Source organism: Coregonus lavaretus, assembly GCF_964263955.1.
Source record: "Coregonus lavaretus genome assembly, contig: HAP1_SCAFFOLD_366, whole genome shotgun sequence".
Taxonomy (NCBI): domain Eukaryota; kingdom Metazoa; phylum Chordata; class Actinopteri; order Salmoniformes; family Salmonidae; genus Coregonus; species Coregonus lavaretus.
This window is the reverse complement of record NW_028165998.1, coordinates 144,956-165,716: the sequence shown is the minus strand read 5'-3', so window position 1 is coordinate 165,716 and position 20,761 is coordinate 144,956. Positions and strand designations below refer to the sequence as shown.

Here is a 20,761-nt window from a genome sequence, read left to right as displayed (position 1 = left end):
ATACCGTGACTAGATCCTGAGGCCCATTATGGTGCCATTCATCCGCCGCCATCACCTCATGTTTCAGCATGATAATGCACGGCCCCATGTCACAAGGATCTGTACACAATTCCTGGAAGCTGAAAATGTCCCAGTTCTTTCATGGCCTGCATATTCACCAGACATGTCACCCATTCTGCATTTTTGGTATTCTCTGGATCCACGTGTACTACAACGTGTTCCAGTTCCCGCCAATTTCCAGCAACTTCGCATAGCCATTGAAGAGAAGTGGGACAACATTTTACAGGCCACAATCAACAGCCTGGTCAAATCTATGCGAAGGAGATGTGTCGCACTGCATGAGGCAAATTGTGGTCATACCAGATACTGGCTGGTTTTCTGATCCACGCCCCCTTCAAGTATTTGCCCCCTTCCTGATTTTCTCAATTTTTGAATATTTTTGATACTGAATGTTATCAGATCTTCAACCAAAACCTAATATCAGATAAAGGGAACCTGAGTTTACAAATAAAATAAAATAAATGGATACTTATTTTATTTATGTAATTAACAAAGTTATGCAACACCCAATTCCCATGTGTGAAAAAGGAATTGCCCCCTTATACTCAATAACTGGTTGTGCCACCTTTAGCTGCAATGACTACAACCAAATGCTTCCTGTAGTTGTTGATCAGTCTCTCACATCGCTGTGGAGGAATTTTGGCCCACTCTTGCATACAGAACTGCTTTAACTCAGTGACATTTGTGGGGTTTTAAGCATGAACTGCTCGTTTCAAGTCCTGCCACAACATCTCAATTGGGATTAGGTCTGGACTTTGACTAGGCCATTCCAAAACTTCAAATGTGTTGCTTTTTAGCCATTTTCATGTAGATTTGATTGTGTGTTTTGGATCATTGTCTTGCTGCATGACCCAGCTGTATTTCAGCTTCAGCTCACAGAAGGCCTGACATTTTCCTGTAGAATTATGTGATACAGAGCAGAATTCATGGTTCCTTCTATTAAGGCAAGTCATCCAGGTCCTGAGGCAGCAAATGATCCCCAAACCATCACACTACCACCACCATGCTTGACTGTTGGTATGAGGTTCTTACTGTGGAATAAAGTGTTTGGTTTTCGCCAGGCATAATTTACATTTACATTTTACATTTTTAGTCATTTAGCAGACGCTCTTATCCAGAGCGACTTACATGAGCAATTAGGGTTAAGTGCCTTGCTCAAGGGCACATCGACAGATTTTTCACCTAGGGATTAGAACCAGCGACCTTTCGGTTACTGGCACAACGCTCTTACCCACTAAGCTACCTGCCTGGACCCATGTCTTCCAAAAAGTTATACTTTTGACTCATCTGTCCATAGAACATTCTTCTAAGAGTCTTGATGATCATCCAGTTGCTTCCAGGTGCTTTTTGGTGAACTTGAGTCAACTTTTTGGATGAGATGGGTCCCATTATGTCTGGTACAGATAGTAGTACTTTCAAGTATTTTTACTTAAGTACTTTAAACCACTGAATAAACTACACATCATTCAGAATGGCTGGTGTGTTATGCACATTGATTACAGTGTAATCATAAAACACTGGTGTGGTATTTTATATACACTACCAGTCAAAAGTTTGGACATACCTACTCATTCAAGGGGTTTTCTTTATTTTCACAATGTTTTATGTTGTACACTGCTCAAAAAAATAAAGGGAACACTTAAACAACACATCCTAGATCTGAATGAATGAAATAATCTTATTAAATACTTTTTTCTTTACATAGTTGAATGTGCTGACAACAAAATCACACAAAAATGATCAATGGAAATCAAATGTATCAACCCATGGAGGTCTGGATTTGGAGTCACCCTCAAAATTAAAGTGGAAAACCACACTACAGGCTGATCCAACTTTGATGTAATGTCCTTAAAACAAGTCAAAATCAGGCTCAGTAGTGTATGTGGCCTCCATGTGCCTGTATGACCTCCCTACAACGCCTGGGCATGCTCCTGATGAGGTGGTGGATGGTCTCCTGAGGGATCTCCTCCCAGACCTGGACTAAAGCATCCGCCAACTCCTGGACAGTCTGTGGTGCAACGTGGCGTTGGTGGATGGAGCGAGACATGATGTCCCAGATGTGCTCAATTAGATTCAGGTCTGGGGAACGGGCGGGCCAGTCCATAGCATCAATGCCTTCCTCTTGCAGGAACTGCTGACACACTCCAGCCACATGAGGTCTAGCATTGTCTTGCATTAGGAGGAACCCAGGGCCAACCGCACCAGCATATGGTCTCACAAGGGGTCTGAGGATCTCATCTCGGTACCTAATGGCAGTCAGGCTACCTCTGGCGAGCACATGGAGGGCTGTGCGGCCCCCCAAAGAAATGCCACCCCACACCATGACTGACCCACCGCCAAACCGGTCATGCTGGAGGATGTTGCAGGCAGCAGAACATTCTCCACGGCGTCTCCAGACTCTGTCACGTCTGTCACATGTGCTCAGTGTGAACCTGCTTTCATCTGTGAAGAGCACAGGGCGAATTTGCCAATCTTGGTGTTCTCTGGCAAATGCCGAACGTCCTGCACGGTGTTGGGCTGTAAGCACAACCCCCACCTGTGGATGTCGGGCCCTCATACCACACTCATGGAGTCTGTTTCTGACCGTTTGAGCAGACACATGCACATTTGTGGCCTGCTGGAGGTCATTTTGCAGGGCTCTGGCAGTGCTCCTCCTGCTCCTCCTTGCACAAAGGCGGAGGTAGCGGTCCTGCTGCTGGGTTGTTGCCCTCCTACGGCCTTCTCCACGTCTCTTGATGTACTGGCCTGTCTCCTGGTAGCGCCTCCATGCTCTGGACACTACGCTGACAGACACAGCAAACCTTCATGCCACAGCTCGCATTGATGTGCCATCCTGGATGAGCTGCACTACCTGAGCCACTTGTGTGGGTTGTAGACTCCGTCTCATGCTACCACTAGAGTGAAAGCACCGCCAGCATTCAAAAGTGACCAAAACATCAGCCAGGAAGCATAGGAACTGAGAAGTGGTCTGTGGTCACCACCTGCAGAACCACTTCTTTATTGGGGGTGTCTTGCTAATTGCCTATAATTTCCACCTGTTGTCTATTCCATTTGCACAACAGCATGTGCAATTTATTGTCAATCAGTGTTGCTTCCTAAGTGGACAGTTTGATTTCACAGAAGTGTGATTGAATTGGAGTTACATTGTGTTGTTTAAGTGTTCCCTTTATTTTTTTGAGCAGTGTATAATAATAATAGTGAAGACATCAAAACTATGAAATAATACATATGGAATCATGTAGTAACCAAAAAAGTGTTAAACAAATCAAAATATATTTTATATTTGAGATTCTTCAAATAGCCACCCTTTGCCTTGATGACAGCTTTGCACACCTCTTGGCATTCTCTCATCCAGCTTCACCTGGAATGCTTTTCCAACAGTCTTGAAGGAGTTCCCACATATGCTGAGCACTTGTTGGCTGCTTTTCCTTCACTCTGCGGTCCGTCTCATCCCAAACCATCTCAATTGGGTTGAGATCAGGGGATTGTGGAGGCCAGGTGATCTGATGCAGCACTCCACTCTCCTTATTGGTAAAATAGCCCTTACACAGCCTGGAGGTGTGTTGGGTCATTGTCCTGTTGAAAAACAAATGATAGTCCCACTAAGCCCAAACCAGATGGGATGGCGTATTGCTGTAGAATGCTGTGGTAGCCATGCTGGTTAAGTGTGCATTCAATTCTAAATAAACCACAGACAGTGTCACCAGCAAAGCACCCCCACACCATAACAACACCTCCTCCATGCTTTACGGTGGGAAATACACATGCGGAGATCATCCGTTCACCCACACCGCGTCTCACAAAGACACGGCGGTTGGAACCAAAAATCTCAAATTTGGACTCCAGACCAAAGGACACATTTCCACCGGTCTAATGACCATTGCTCATGTTTCTTGGCCCAAGCAGGTCTCTTCTTATTATTGGTGTCCTTTTCTGAGGCTGGTAACTCTAATGAACTTATCCTCTGCAGCAGAGTAAATAGCCTTGGTTTCTCAAATGACTGCCTCGCCTGGTTCACCAACTACTTCTCAGATAGAGTTCAGTGTGTCAAATCGGAGGGCCTGTTGTCTGGACCTATGGCAGTCTCTATGGGGGTGCCACAGGGTTCAATTCTTGGGCCGACACTTTTCTCCGTGTATATCAATGATGTCGCTCTTGCTGCTGGTGACTCTCAGAACCACCTCTACGCAGACGACACCATTTTGTATACATCTGGCCCTTCATTGGACACTGTGTTAACAAACCTCCAAACGAGCTTCAATGCCATACAACACTCCTTCAGTAGCCTCCAACTGCTCTTAAACACTAGTAAAACTAAATGCATGCTTTTAAATCGAACGCTGCTGGCACCCGCCCACCCGACTAGAATCACCACTCTCGACGGGTCTGACCTAGAGTATGTGGACAACTACAAATACCTAGGTGTCTGGTTAGACTGTAAACTCAACTTCCAGACTCACATAAAGAATCTCCAATCCAAAGTTAAATCTAGAATTGGCTTCCTATTTCGCAACAAAGCCTCCTTCACTCATGCTGCCAAACATGCCCTCGTAAAACTGACTATCCTACCGATCCTTGACTTCGGCGATGTCATTTACAAAATAGCCTCCAACACTCTACTCAGCAAATTGGATGTAGTCTATCACAGTGCCATCTGTTTTGTCTCCAAAGCCCCATACACTACCCACCACTGTGACCTGTACGCTCTTGTTGGCTGGTCCTCACTACATGTTCGTCGTCAAACCCACTGGCTCCAGGCCATCTATAAATCACTGCTAGGCAAATCCCCGCCTTATCTTAGCTCATTGGTCACCATAGCAGCACCCACCCGTAGTATGCATTCCAGCAGGTATATCTCACTGGTCATTCCCAAAACCAACACCTCCTTTGGCCGCCATTCCTTCCAGTTCTCTGCTGCCAATGACTGGAACGAATTGCAAAAATCTCTGAAGCTGGAGACTCTTATCTCCCTCAATAACTTTAAGCATCAGTTGTCAGAGCACCTTACCGATCACTGCACCTGTACACAGCCCATCTGAAATTAGCCCACCCAACTACCTCATCCCTATATTGTTATTTATTTTGCTCTTTTGCACCCCAGTATCTCTATTTGCACATAATCTCTTGCACATCTAGCATTCCAGTGTTAATACTATTGTAATTATTTTGCACTATAGCCTATTTATTGCCTTACCTCCATAACTTGCTACATTTGCACACACTGTATATATATATTTCTGTTGTATTTTTGACTTTATGTTTTTTACCCCATATGTAACTCTGTGTTGTTTTTATTGCACTGCTTTGCTTTATCTTGGCCAGGTCGCAGTTGTAAATGAGAACCTGTTCTCAACTGGCTTACCTGGTTAAATAAAGGTTAAATTAAAAATAAATTAAAAAAAAGGTAACTCTGGGTCTTCCATTCCTGTGGTGGTCCTCATGAGAGCCAGTTTCATCATAGCGCTTAATGGTTTTAGCGACTGCACTTGATGAAACTTTCAAAGTTCTTGAAATTTTCCGGACTGACTGACCTTCATGTCTTAAAGTACTGATGGACTGTCGTTTCTCTTTGCTTATTTGAGCTGTTCTTACCATAATATGGACTTGGTCTTTTACCAAATAGGGCTATCTTCTGTATACCCCCCCTACCTTGTCACAACACAACTGATTGGTCAAACGCATTAAGGAAAGAAATTCAACAAATTAACTTTTAAGAAGGCACACCTGTTAATTGAAATGCATTCCAGGTGACTACCTCATGAAGCTGGTTGAGAGAATGCCAAGAGTGTGCAAAGCTGTCATCAAGGCAAAGGGTGGATATTTGAAGAATCTAAAATCTAAAATATATTTTGATTTGTTTAACACTTGTTTGGTTACTACATGATCCCTAATGTGTTATTTCATAGTTTTGATGTCTTCCCTATTATTCTACAATGTAGAAAATAGTAAAAATAAAGAAAAACCCTGGAATGAGTAGGTGTGATCCAGGCTCTGTCGTAGCCGGCCGCGACCGGGAGACCCATGGGGCGGCGCACAATTGGCCCAGCGTCGTCCAGGGTAGGGGAGGGAATGGCTGGCAGGGAGGTAGCTCAGTTGGTAGAGCATGGCGTTTGCAACGCCAGGGTTGTGGGTTCGATTCCCACGGGGGGCCAGTATAAAAAAATAAAAATAAAAATAAAAATAATAATGTATGCACTCACTAACTGTAAGTCGCTCTGGATAAGAGCGTCTGCTAAATGACTAAAATGTAAATGTAAAATGTGTCCAAACTTTCGACTGGTACTGTGTGTTATAAGTGTTAGACAGAACTTTCAAAACATTCATGTTGCCTAAGTAACCTACACATTTAAAGATATAAAAAGTAAATGCTTTTTCAACTCAATCTGACAGTCTAGGTTCATTAGGCTACAATTGCTACCCTACAACAGGGATAATTAACTAGATTCAGCCACTAGCCAATTTTTTCTTGAGAGGATGGTCAGGAGACCAGAACATAATTGCAAATAATTTGTAGATCAGATATATTTAACTAAAACATAATCATTTCAAACCTTGCTTACATTTGTATATGATCACACATATATATCTCTATTATGAGTACTTTGGAAAATATTTCCAAAATTAAAATCACTTGGAGCTGATTTGCTGGTGTTTTTACAGTCTTATGTCCAACAAATAAAATAACCCGCGGGCCAAATTCGGCCCGTGGGCCGCCAGTTGGGGAACCCTGCACTACAAGACAGTAGCCGACACATGTAGGTCAATGACTGCTGCCTACATTCGTAGTTCGGCTACTTTGGCTCCAGGACCAGATAGCGTCAGGTAGCCAAGGCAAAACGGTAAATTGGCACCGAATGGTTAACTTTATAACATTATATTACTGTTTTGGAGAATACAGCGACTACAATGTTGCAAAAAAAAGATATAGAGAACTCACCTGCGGGGCCTAGCTGTTGTTGCGCGTCCTCCCCGAAAATAAGTCTGAAGTCCAGCTCCTCATTGCCGCTAAAATTGACAGTACTCATTCGGTCTGACGAGTGGGTTTTTTGCCGTTGTTTCAAAACTGCATTCAAAATGTTCACGATATAAGGAGGAAATAATTTTTGTTTTGACTATTTATAGCAACAAGAAGCCTATCCGAAGTTGTAAATAGTTGAAGCGATTCCAAAATGCTTGTCCCCTTCAGACGACATTTATTACGACGTTATAATCTCTCGATACTTTACCAGTTCAGTTATGCAAATAAAAATGACGCATAGACAATAGTTTGTCCGTAGTTACTCTTGATGACCCATGAAGAAGCCGTCAGTCTACTCACTAAACTTCCATATTACAAACAAAGCATTGACAGACAGCTCCGTTCATGACGTCAGCTAAATCCACCACAGGCATCAGCCTGCGTACAGTAGCTGGTGAGAGAGGGTGCTGTACAGGCTACTTCACAATTATTAGAATATCAAGTCACCTGGCAAGGCAGTGTCTCTGGATACTTAAAGATAATTAGAATCAAACTGTTAAATTAAAAACAAAGAAACAATTATTGATTAAATAGCAGCCAACTCTCAAGGTACACAATCAACAGAAACGTTTATTTTGTAACAGTTAAAGAGCAACAACCAATTCATTTAGGATGAAAACAGATCAAAAGCAAGTTTTCCTAATTTTGTATGGTACCATGTGAGACAATGGTGCAATAAATACTGTCTGAGAAAATTAACTCATTATACAGTACTGCCCTCCTCTGGCAGATTTCATTACACTGTACATACACTGCTGGTCAATATGAGTAGTGCAGAAAGTTGATAAGTGGTTTTCCATTGTGACTTTACAGAAGAAAACGTTCAATATTGCAAGAGTAAGCAAAATGTGTGATTTCAAGTAGCCTGACATACTGTCATTACCCATTTGTACCCGTTTCTTCGGAAACTAATCCGATTACCAGTTTGGTTGATCAAAAACAAAAACAAATGCCCATTTAATAATCCCATGCAGAGCATGCTTTCTGCAAACCAACACCCAACAGGCTTGTTGTCCCTAAACAAAATAATCCAGGAGAAAAAATAAACAGCATTGAACGCCTTATGCTGATGTATGTTTGACTATGGGGGGGGGGGGGCTGTCAGAATATCTCAGACACTCACTGTAGGCTACTCTTGTTGCAATGTCTCAATCTCACAATAATATGGCCGCTACTGTATCAATCACTCCCCATGGTAAGAGCTGACCCCTGCTGCAAACCAGCCACCATTTAATATAAAAGGTGCATGCTGTCTTATTGCGGTTATAAAGCAGTCATTTTACACAGTTGTTACACGGTGCAGTAGTCAGGCTCTGCTTGTCTTGTGCTGTACACCATTTGGAATAGTTGGTGACCTGTTGCCTTCCGCGGCTACCTGTTGCTCTTCTGGGTTTTCAGACAGGTATCTTTTCCTGGCTCCAGAGTATGCAGTGGCGTCCTCCTCGTCTGGCGTCTTGTTGCTCTTCTCCTCCCTCTTCCTCTTGCCCACCAACCCAGAGTACTCTTCACCCGCCCGCCCCTCTGGTAGTCCTAGGACACGTAGACATACTATAGCAGAAGCCTGCTCTGCATATTTCTTTGACTTCTCCCTGCATGGATATAAAAGAGAACGTGTTATTATGTGTGAATACAGTGTAATTTAGCATTTGTATAAGTAAATAACACTGCTTTTAAACATTATTAAGTGTTATAACAGTGTTATCAAGCTTTACATTCCCAGGGTTTAACTTGGTCACAAATATAAATACAACGAATTAAGCCTTTTGTGAACTAACACTCGCACTTGAAAATGCGCATATTGTTTTTATGCGGAATCTTGCATATTCGTATGAGAATCTGTCGCCAATTAGATGGAAACCTAGCTATTAACTGTGATATGTAGTTGTCCCACCTAGCTATCTTAAGGTGAATGCACTAATAACTTAAGGTGAACACTTTCACTAATAACTCACCACAGAGTGGATCTGTACTTTTTCCCTGTCATCGTTACTATGGATTGGAACGCCCGGTCTTGAGAGCGCTGTACCTGAAAACATCATACACAATGCATTTAGTTAGAAATCAATGCACATAGGCACACTACACATAAATGCATTCTGGTTTTGAGAACTTGTATGTTAAAAGACCATTGTTAATCTAAAGTGGTCATTTTACCGTCTCATAACGTGGTTGCTCCAAGTTCTCCTTGCGGCTCCATTCCAGCAGGAACATCTTAGGGCTGAACTCTCCAGGGTACTCCCTCCTGACACACAAATATCACACTCCCATCAATATATGTACAGTCATAATAATATGCGCAATATGTAATATTCACAGTCATAAATTACAGGACCTCCCACTACCTGCCTACACAACTCAACTAGTGACTTACTAGACATAAAACAATGGTCTTAAAAGTGCACTATGCAGAAATCGTTCCACCGTTTCCTGGTTGCTGAAATTCTAATAGTTTTGTGACAAAACAAGTAGTCATCGTGTAGAGAATCATTGTACCATCTAAACCGCTGTGACATACAGTACCAGTCAAGAGTTTAGACACACCTACTCATTCAAGGGTTTTTCTTTATTTTTACTATTTTCTACTTTGTAGAATAGTGAAGACATCAAAACTATGAAATAACACATATGGAATCATGTAGTAACCAAAAAAGTGTTAAACAAATCAAAATATATTTTATATTTGAGATTCTTCAAATAGTCACCCTTTGCCTTGATGACAGCTTTGCATACGCTTGGCATTCTCTCAACCAGCTTCATGAGGTAATCACCTGGAATGCATTTCAATTAACAGGTGTGCCTTGTTAAAAGTTAATTTGTGTACTGTATCTTTTCCATAACCAAAATAATTGTATTTTCTGCTGTTTGAAGCTGGTGTACAAAACTGACAGTAAAATATGCAAAAACTAAACTTAAGAACGGGAAGCATAAAAATAGTGCACATAGAACAGATCTACTGCTTCTTAGAATTGCTTTCATCAGTCCTATTGCCTCTTCCATCACTCCTATTAGCCAACGTACAATCATTGTAAAACAAAATGGACGACCTACGATCAAGGATATCCTACCAACAGGAAATTTAAAACTGTAATATCTTATGTTTCACCGAGTCGAGGCTAAACAACAACATGGATAACATACAGCTGGCGGGATATATACGCTACATCGGCAGGATAGAACAGCTGACTCCGGTAAGACAAGTGGTGGCGGTTTGTGTATATTTGTAAACAACAGCTGGTGCACGAAATCTAATATTAAGGAAGTCTCAAGGTTTTGCTCACCTGAGGTTGAGTATCTCATGATAAGCTGTAGACCACACTATTTACCAAGAGAGTTTTCATCTATATTTTTGGTAGCTGTCCATTTACCACCACAAACCGATGCTGGCACTAAGACTGCACTCAATGAGCTGTTTAAGGCCATAAGAAAACAGGAAAACGCTCATCCAGAGGCAGCACGCCTAGTGGCCGGGGACTTTAATGCAGGGAAACTTACATCGGTTCTACCTCATTTCTACCAGCATGTTAAATGTGCAACCAGAGGAAAAAAAATTCTAGACCACCTTTACTCCACACACAGAGACGCATACAAAGCTCTCCCTCGCCCTCCATTTGGCAAATCTGACCATAATTCTATCCTCCTGATTCCTGCTTATAAGCACCAGTGACTCGCTTAATAAGGAAGTGGTCAGATGACGCAGATTCTAAGCTACAGGACTGTTTTGCTAGCACAGACTGGAATATGTTCCAGTCACTGACTTCATCAATAAGTGCATCGATGACGTCGTCCCCACTATGACCGTATGTACAGTGGGGAGAACAAGTATTTGATACACTGCCGATTTTGCAGGTTTTCCTACTTACAAAGCATGTAGAGGTCTGTAATTTTTTTTAAATCCAGAAAATCACATTGTATGATTTTTAAGTAATTAATTTGCATTTTATTGCATGACATAAGTATTTGATACATCAGAAAAGCAGAACTTCATATTTGGTACAGAAACCTTTGTTTGCAATTACAGAGATCATACATTTCCTGTAGGTCTTGACCAGGTTTGCACACACTGCAGCAGGGATTTTGGCCCACTCCTCCATACAGACCTTCTCCAGATCCTTCAGGTTTCGGGGCTGTCGCTGGGCAATACGGACTTTCAGCTCCCTCCAAAGATGTTCTATTGGGTTCAGGTCTGGAGACTGGCTAGGCCACTCCAGGACCTTGAGATGCTTCTTACGGAGCCACTCCTTAGTTGCCCTGGCTGTGTGTTTCGGGTCGTTGTCATGCTGGAAGACCAAGCCACGACCCATCTTCAATGCTCTTACTGAGGGAAGGAGGTTGTTGGCCAAGATCTCGCGATACATGGCCCCATCCATCCTCCCCTCAATACGGTGCAGTCGTCCTGTCCCCTTTGCAGAAAAGCATCCCCAAAGAATGATGTTTCCACCTCCATGCTTCACTGTTGGGATGGTGTTCTTGGGGTTGTACTCATCCTTCTTCTTCCTCCAAACATGGCGAGTGGAGTTTAGACCAAAAAGCTCTGTTTTTGTCTTATCAGACCACATGGCCTTCTCCCATTCCTCCTCTGGATCATCCAGATTGTCATTGGCAAACTTCAGACGGGCCTGGACATGCGCTGGCTTGAGCAGGGGGACCTTGCGTGCGCTGCAGGATTTTAATCCATGACGGCGTAGTGTGTTACTAATGGTTTTCTTTGAGACTGTGGTCCCAGCTCTCTTCAGGTCATTGACCAGGTCCTGCCGTGTAGTTCTGGGCTGATCCCTCACCTTCCTCATGATCATTGATGCCCCACGAGGTGAGATCTTGCATGGAGCCCCAGACCGAGGGTGATTGACCGTCATCTTGAACTTCTTCCATTTTCTAATAATTGCGCCAACAGTTGTTGCCTTCTCACCAGCTGCTTGCCTATTGTCCTGTAGCCCATCCCAGCCTTGTGCAGGTCTACAATTTTATCCCTGATGTCCTTACACAGCTCTCTTGTCTTGGCCATTGTGGAGAGGTTGGAGTCTGTTTGATTGAGTGTGTGGACAGGTGTCTTTTATACAGGTAACGAGTTCAAACAGGTGCAGTTAATACAGGTAATGAGTGGAGAACAGGATGACTTCTTAAAGAAAAACTAACAGGTCTGTGAGAGCCGGAATTCTTACTGGTTGGTAGGTGATCAAATACTTATGTCATGCAATAAAATGCTAATACATTTCTTAAAAATCATACAATGTGATTTTCTGGATTTTTACAGACCTCTACATGCTTTGTAAGTAGGAAAACCTGCAAAATCGGCAGCGTATCAAATACTTGTTCTCCCCACTGTACATACCCCAACCAGAAGCCATGGATTACAGGCAACATCCGCACTGAGCTAAAGGGTAATAATAATAATAATAATAATAAGCCATTTAGCAGACGCTTTTATCCAAAGCGATTTACAGTCATGTGTGCATACATTTTTACGTATGGGTGGTCCCGGGGATCGAACCCACTACCCTGGCGTTACAAGCGCCATGCTCTACCAATTGAGCTACAGAGGACCACGAGAGCTGCCACTTTCAAGGAGTGGGACTCTAACCCGGATGCCCTCCGACGAACCATCAAACAGGCAAAGCGTCAATACAGGACTAAGATTGAATCGTACTACACCGGCTCCGATGCTCGTCAGATGTGGAAGGGTTTGCAAACTATTACAGACTATAAAGGGAAGCACAGCCGCGAGCTGCTTAGTGACACGAGACTACCAGATGAGCTAAATCACTTCTATGCTTGCTTCGAGGCAAGCAACACTGAAGCATGCATGAGAGCATCAGCTGTTCCGGATGACTATGTGAGCACGCTCTCTGTAGCCAATGTGAGTAAGACTTTTAAGCAGGTCAACATTCACAAGACCGCAGGGCCAGACGGATGGCCAGGACGCGTACTCCGAGCATGCGCTGACCAACTGGCAAGTGTCTTCACTGACATTTTCAACATGTCCCTGACTGAGTCTGTAATACCAACATGTTTCAAGCAGACCACCATAGTCCCTGTGCCCAAGAACACAAAGATAACCTGCTTAAATGACTACCGACCCGTAGCACTCACGTCTGTAGCCATGAAGTGCTTTGAAAGGCTGGTCATGGCTCACATCAACACCATTATCCCTGAAACCATAGTCCCACTATCCCTGAAACCCTAGACCCACTCCAATTTGCATACCGCCCCAACAGATCCACAGATGATGCAATCTCTATTGCACTCCACACTGCCCTTTCCCACCTGGACAAGAGGAACACCTACGTGAGAATGCTATTCATTGACTACAGCTCAGCGTTCAACACCATAGTGCCCTCAAAGCTCATCACTAAGCTAAGGACTCTGGGACTAAACACCTCCCTCTGCAACTGGATCCTGGACTTCCTGACGGGCCGTCCCCAGGTGGTAAGGGTAGGTAACAACACATCTGCCATGCTGATCCTCAACACGGGGGCCCCTCAGGGGTGTATGCTAAGTCCCCTCCTGTACTCTGCATGGCCAGGCACGACTCCAACACCATCATTATGTTTGCTGATAACACAACAGTGGTAGGCCTGATCACCAACAACGATGAGACAGCCTATAGGGAGGAGGTCAGAGACCTGGCCGTGTGGTGCCAGGATAACAACCTCCCCCTCAACGTGATCAAGACAAAGGAGATGATTGTGGACTACAGGAAAAAAAAGAGGACTGAGCACACCCCCATTCTCATCCACAGGGCTGTAGTGGAACAGGTTGAGAGCTTCAAGTTCCTTGGTATCCACATCACCAACAAACTATCATGGTCCAAACACACCAAGACAGTCGTGAAGAGGGCACGACAAAGCCTATTCCCCCTCAGGAGACTGAGGCATGGGTCCTCAGATCCTCAAAAAGTTATACAGCTGCACCATCGAGAGCATCCTGACTGGTTGCATCACTGCCTGGTATGGCAACTGCTTGGCCTCCGACCGCAAGGCACTACAGAGGGTAGTACGTACGGCCCAGTATATCACTGGGGCCAAGCTTCCTGCCATCCAGGACCTCTATACCAGGCGGTGTCAGAGGAAGGCCCTAAAAATTGTCAAAGACTCCAGCCACCCTAGACATAGACTGTTCTTTCTGCTACCACACGGCAAGCGATACCAGAGTGCCAAGTCTATGTCCAAAAGGCTTCTTAACAGCTTCTACCCCCAAGCCATATGACTCCTGAACAGCTAATCACAGCTACCCAGATCTTTTACGCTGCTGCTACTCTCTGTTTATTATCGATGCATAGTCATTTTAACTCTACCCACGTGTACATATTACCTCAATTACCTCGACTAACCTGTGCCCCTGCACATTGACTCTGTACCAGTAACCCCTGTATATAGCCTCCCTACTGTTATTTTATTTTACTGCTGCTCTTTAATTATTTTTTACTTAACACTTATTTTTCTTAAACTGCATTGTTGGTTAAGGGCTTGTAAGTAAGCATTTCACTGTATTCGGCGCATGTGGCAAATAAAAATGGATTTGATTCAATGAGAATAACAGATCTATAAATTACATTTCTATGCGAACTTGGTCAGGTCGCCCAAAAAGTTACATATTGTAGCTTTAATATCTATCCTATACAGTGAGGGAAAAAAGTATTTGATCCCCTGCTGATTTTGTACGTTTGCCCACTGACAAAGACATGATCAGTGAGATATTTGAACAGTGAGAGACAGAATAACAACAACAAAATCCAGAAAAACACATGCAAAAATGTTATAAATTGATTTGCATTTTAATGAGGGAAATAAGTATTTGACCCCTCTGCAAAACATGACTTAGTACTTGGTGGCAAAACCCTTGTTGGCAATCACAGAGGTCAGACGTTTCTTGTAGTTGGCTACTAGGTTTGCACACATCTCAGGAGGGATTTTGTCCCACTCCTCTTTGAAGATCTTCTCCAAGTCATTAAGGTTTCGAGGCTGATGTTTGGCAACTCGAACCTTCAGCTCCTTACACAGATTTTCTATGGGATTAAGGTCTGGAGACTGGCTAGGCCACTCCAGGACCTTAATGTGCTACTTCTTGAGCCACTCCTTTGTTGCCTTGGCCGTGTGTTTTGGGTCATTGTCATGCTGGAATACCCATCCACGACCCATTTTCAACGCCCTGCATGGAGTCTTGCATGGAGCCCCAGGCCGAGAGAGATTGACAGTCGTGTGTTTCTTCCATTTGCGAATAATCACACCAACTGTTGTCACCTTCTCACCAAGCTGCTTGGCGATGGTCCAGCCTTGTGTAGGTCTACAATCTTGTCCCTGACATCCTTGGAGAGCTCTTTGGTCTTGGCCATGGTGGAGAGTTTGGAATCTGATTGCTTCTGTGGACAGGTGTCTTTTATACAGGTAACAAACTGAGATTAGGAGCACTCCCTTTAAGAGTGTGCTCCTAATCTCAACTCGTTATCTGTACAAAAGACACCTGGGAGCCAGAAATCTTTCTGATTGAGAGGGGGTCAAATACTTATTTCCCTCATTAAAATGCAAATCAATTTATAACATTTTTGACATGCGTTGTTCTGGATTTTTTTGTTGTTATTCTGTCTCTCACTGTTCAAATAAACCTACCATTAAAATTATAGACTGATCATTTCTTTGTCAGTGGGCAAACGTACAAAATCAGCAGGGGATCAAATCCTTTTTTCCCTCACTGTATGCCTTAAACATCATCCACCAGACTGAGGGTAGTGCTGCTGTAACCTGATGAGAGATGTGGAAGAGGAGTTCCGAATGGACTTAGAACGAACCGTTCAAATTTGACACGCATTGTGGTGACATCACCATCTAGAACAGGGTGGTCAGGGTGATTGTGGTTGGTTTGGATGGCTTCCCTTCTGGCTTGTAGTTCTGCCTGGGTCTTCTTATAGTATTCCTGCAGCCCATATCCCTCACTGGAAAACACAGGTGTACAGTTAAATACCCAAACATCAAACTTGAGTACCAATACTACAATGTTTGAGTACTTATTACCAAAAAGGTTCACTAAAAGAATAATATATGAAATATAACTACATTTACTAGGAAATTAACTAGAATACTGGAATTCACAGTTCAAGTTCTCTGACATCATGATTCAAAAGACATGTACCAGATCTCTTCGTTGGTTTGGGCAGATTTGAGTTGCTTCCCCAGTGGAGACTCCACCTTATCCCTCAGCATCTGACAGAGGCAGTACTTGGTGTTGAAGGCATGGTTGTCATAGCGGATGGCCTACAAATACAAAAAGCACCTACATTTCTTAATTGGCTTCTAACATGACACAATTTATCATATGCTTGGTAAAGTTGCCATATAGCAAGTCATCTCTGATTTATGTCCCTGTAGTTTGAGATTGCGTCATTATCAGATCAAAAGACAAGCCTTGGATTACCTAGGTAACTTTCCTATGTCATACCACAATATGTCAATCTACAATATGACAGTGATAGTTGAGTTTGGCGTTTTAACACAGTAGGTCTCCTGCAGAGTGAGGTAAGGTGGACGTAGGGCGGTGGACTCACGTATTTGAGGTACTCCTCCATGACCTCCTCCACAGACAGCAGTCCCTGACTGCGGAACACTGAGGGGTTCCACATAGCTGCCCTGGCAACCATCACCGAGGACGCCCCGGTGGCCTTCCGGAAGTCCTCGATGTCAGCGTGGGCTTTGACCCGGTCCAGAGAACCTCCGCTAAACAAGACACAGTAAGTGGCAAGGACAGTTAGTCACAACCATAGAGATGAATCATTGATTTATCTCCGTGTTCACAACACGTTTGAGAGAGACAGAGCGACTCACTTAGCAATGACAGGAATGGACACCGCCTCAGCTATAGCCTGGATGAAGTCACAGTGAACAGGGTGTCTTGGTCTTTCATCTTTTAACCTGAGGAAGTAGAGGCAGTCAAAAATTAATTTGGATATGCAAAACCAAAGAAAAGAAAATGAGCCACAGAAAGAGTTGGGTCTCTATAAATCAGTTGATTTACACAAAATCAAGCATCTAAAATCAGATGAATGCAAAATACAATATATATAGAATAGTATGTGGACACCCCATCAAATGAGTGGATTCGGCCATTTCAGCCACATCCGTTGCTGACAGGTGTATCAAATCGAGCACACAGCCATGCAATCGCCATAGACAAACATTGGCAGTAGAATGGCCTTACTGAAGAGCTCAGTGACTTTCAACTTGGCACCGTCATAGGATGCCACCTTTCCAACAAGTCAGTTCGTCAAATTTCTGCCCTGCTAGAGCTGCCCCGGTCACCTATAAGTTCTGTTATTGTGAAGTGAAAACATCTAGAAGCAACAACGGCTCTGCCGCAAAGTGGTAGGTCACACAAGCTCACAGAACGGGACCGCCGCGTGCTGAAGCGCGTAAAAATCGTCTGTCATCGGCTGCAACACTCACTACAGATTTCCAAACAGCTTCTGGAAGCATCAGCACAAGAACTGTTCGTTGGGAGCTTCATGGTCAAGCAGCCGCACACAAGCCTAAGATCACCATGCGCCATGCCAAGCGTCAGCTGGAGTGATGTTAAGCTTGCAGCCATTGGACTCTGGAGCAGTGGAAATGCGTTCTCTGGAGTGATGAATCACACTTCACCATCTGGCAGTCTGACGGACGAATCTGGGTTTGGCGGATGCCAGGAGAACGCTACCTGCCCCAATGCATAGTGCCAACTGTAAAGTTTGGTGGAGGAGGAATAATGGTCTTGAGCTATTTTTCATTGTTCGGACTAGGCCCCTTAGTTCCAGTGAAGGGAAATCTTAACGCTACAGCATACAATGACATTCTAGACAATTCTGTGCTTCCAACTTTGTGGCAACAGTTGGGGGAAGGCCCTTTCCTGTTTCAGCATGACAATGCTCCCGTGCACAAAGCGAGGTCCATACAGAAATGGTTTGACGAGATCAGTATGGAAGAACTTTACTGGCCTGCACAGAGCCCTGACCTCAACCCCATTGAACACCTTTGGGATGAATTGGAATGCCGACTGCGAGCCAGGCCTAATCGCCCAACATCAGTGTCCGATTTCACTAATATTCTTGTGGCTGAATGGAAGCACGTCCCTGCAGCAACGTTCCAACATCTAGTGGAAAGCCTTCCCAGAAGAGTGGAGGCGGTTATAGCAGCAAAGGGGGGACCAACTCCATATTAATGCCCATGATTTTGGAATGAGATGTTCGACAAGCAGGTGTCCACATACTTTTGGTCATGTAGTGTATATATGGATGATAAGAACAGGACTTTACCTGCCATGGACAGCAATAGCTGCCACACCTGTGTTCTCAATTCTCTTAACCAGACTAAGAGTATCTTCCACCTGAACACACACATAAACACAGGGGTCAGTCAGTCTGCCTCACAAGTACAATTTTAATGGCGGATGTAATCTTTAACAAGTGAGGTCAAAAGACTAATGAATTTGGCTCAAAACACATAACACCTATCTAATTGCTGTAGAAACGGCATTGTCCTTTTAAACTTACTGTGGCCAATATTCTGATTTTACACGTCACTGGTTTGGACACTCCTTTCACAAGTGTTCTAAGAATCTAGAAAAAGAGAGATGAATGAAAATTTGTTTTTTTATTTGTCTACAGTGCTCTATTCAATTATTCAATTAGATTGAGCTTACTGATCATTTGTGGGGGGGGGGCGAAGATTGACTACTCACCGCTTCGATTTTGTCGGGGTCTGAGAGCAGAGCAGCTCCCATCCCACCCTGCAGGAGATACAGAGAAGCGAGGGGTCAGCAGACAGTCACCTCAGTGTGAACATTATATTAGGTCTGAACTGACTGACCATTCATTGACTGTTTGTTGGTTGCTGACTGTGTCACTCATAGCCCACCTTAGTAGAGTATTCCTTAGGACAGCCCATGTTCACATCGATGGCAGCCACATCATTCTCCCTACACATTACAAAGAGGAATATATAAAAAAAAACAGGTGCCAAGTGGCAATAAGGCTTTCCTTTTTATTTGTGAGGTAGAACTAGGGTTGCAAAATTCCAGGAACTTTCAATAAATTCCCTGGTTTTCCAGAAATCCTGGTTGGAGGCCTCAGGATTTCCTGCTTATTCCCTCCTGAATCCGGGAATCTCCAACCGGGATTTCGGGAAAACCAGGGAATTTATTGAAAGTTCCTGAAATTTTGCAAACCTAGGTAGAACAGATTGTAGTGCCTCTCAACCTACACCTCAGTTGCTGACAAAATATGCTTACATGTTCTTCCTATATACCAGTGGAAATGAAACAGAAAGAATAGATGGACAACAGAAACACAGTGTTCAAGACTCACACTAGTCGCGCCACAATTAGTGCTCTGTCTGGGTCCGCAGTTCCCTGTAGATACAGTAAGAGGCACAGTCGTGTTGGTCCCATCATTGACATGTTTAATAAATAAGGACATGAGTCCTGTCTATGTAAAATATTGACTTCAATAGCACCCCCTCCCAATTACTCTAATGAAACATTGCAGACAGTGAAGGCTCTCGTGTGTAGCCTACCATCTGGAAGACAACATGGTCTTTCTCCTTTTCGCAGGTCCTGAACATCACTCTCTCATCAGGAGCCACGAAATCCACAGTCTCCAAGACCTCTGCAAATCACACACGACACACACACACACACTAGCATCTCACAGTGACAGTTATTGCAACAACGGTAATCAAAGGACTGTAGTAGGGTAGGTGAGACAAACCTACCATTGACAACTCTCTGACACTGTGCCATTTTGATGTCAATCAGCTCCTACAAAACATTTTTAAAAAATGGATTGAACACAGTAATCAAAGACAACATTTTCACCAGATATGTTGACAGTCAATCGCCCCAAAGCCATAAAATGCATATAATGAAGCACACCTCCTCCATTGACAGATTTACCTCAGAGTACACAATATCAGCACCATAATCCAGGGACAGCAGTCTCATTGGTAAGGTGCCAACGCGCACCATAGGAGCCAGTGCATTTACATTGCGGAAACACAGTCTACCCACTGTATTGGCCGTCATATTTTCTTTATTCGCCTGGTTCAAATGGAAACAGAAAACAGGCAACGCTATGAGAACAAGCTGTCCATGTCCTTAGTCTCTTCTTGGTGAAGATGTTAGGTTATATGAAGGAATCAACAACGAATGGTGGGTGTAATGCTATACGAATCTGTGTTAATAACAGCATTGCTTTAGCCAAAGACAATTTTAGCTGCGTTGACAAACATGTTTGGTGTCGCTGTTCGCTTGTGTGCAACCAGAGAAACGTGTAGCTAAGTGGCAGATATAACGTAATGCTGGTCATATAATTGGAGGACACACATAATCAAAATAACTCACCGTCATTTACAGAAAGTACATTAAAGTGGTCTTCATGTAATGCTCTGAAACGCGTTGACTCTACTTCCTGTTTGAAACCTTGCATCATCAAACCTCGCCGATTTGGTATAGAAATACACTGCATAGAACAGACAAATCCACTAAGAGTAATGCTGTTCAAAACATAGTAGTCCCTGGTGTGTTGTGTGCTGCATACCTGACTGTACCAGCCGTGTAAACCAGGTGAACCTAAAACACATTATAAGCTATAATATTTTTCACAACCGGCCGTGATTGGGAGTCCCATAGGGCAGCGCACAATTGGCCCACCGTCGTCCGGGTTTG

At 43.6% G+C, this 20,761-nt stretch overlaps 1 protein-coding gene and 1 pseudogene across 2 annotated transcripts in view; both read right to left on the bottom strand.

The window, feature by feature from the left end:
- The window catches only part of LOC311115226 (nuclear factor of activated T-cells, cytoplasmic 3-like), a 65,233-nt pseudogene extending 57,850 nt beyond the window's left edge, over positions 1-7,383 (bottom strand). Inside the window, exon 1 of the transcript in view lies at positions 6,998-7,383. The product of the transcript in view is annotated as a nuclear factor of activated T-cells, cytoplasmic 3-like (transcript). The remainder of the gene's footprint in view (positions 1-6,997) is intronic.
- Positions 7,384-7,630: 247 nt separating this feature from the next.
- On the bottom strand, positions 7,631-20,526 carry LOC311115221 (tRNA-dihydrouridine(20) synthase [NAD(P)+]-like). Its single transcript, XM_084190418.1, has 16 exons — positions 20,438-20,526; positions 19,991-20,134; positions 19,810-19,855; positions 19,612-19,703; positions 19,404-19,447; positions 18,955-19,015; positions 18,779-18,826; positions 18,591-18,656; positions 18,354-18,424; positions 16,891-16,977; positions 16,614-16,782; positions 16,202-16,323; positions 15,861-16,004; positions 9,233-9,320; positions 9,031-9,104; positions 7,631-8,667 (listed from the first exon to the last, which is right to left on the bottom strand). The coding sequence occupies exons 1-16, from the start codon at positions 20,441-20,443 to the stop codon at positions 8,385-8,387; spliced, it is 1,545 nt and encodes a 514-aa protein (XP_084046544.1). The 5' UTR covers positions 20,444-20,526; the 3' UTR covers positions 7,631-8,384.
- Between the last annotated feature and the right edge of the window lie 235 nt (positions 20,527-20,761).

Coding starts and splice junctions, on each gene's coding strand:
- LOC311115221 (XM_084190418.1), bottom strand. Junction 16,978..18,353: donor GCTATTGCTGTCCATGGCAG/GTAAAGTCCTGT, acceptor CTACTTCCTCAG/GTTAAAAGATGAAAGACCAA. Junction 16,324..16,613: donor TGGAGGAGTACCTCAAATAC/GTGAGTCCACCG, acceptor TTGTATTTGTAG/GCCATCCGCTATGACAACCA.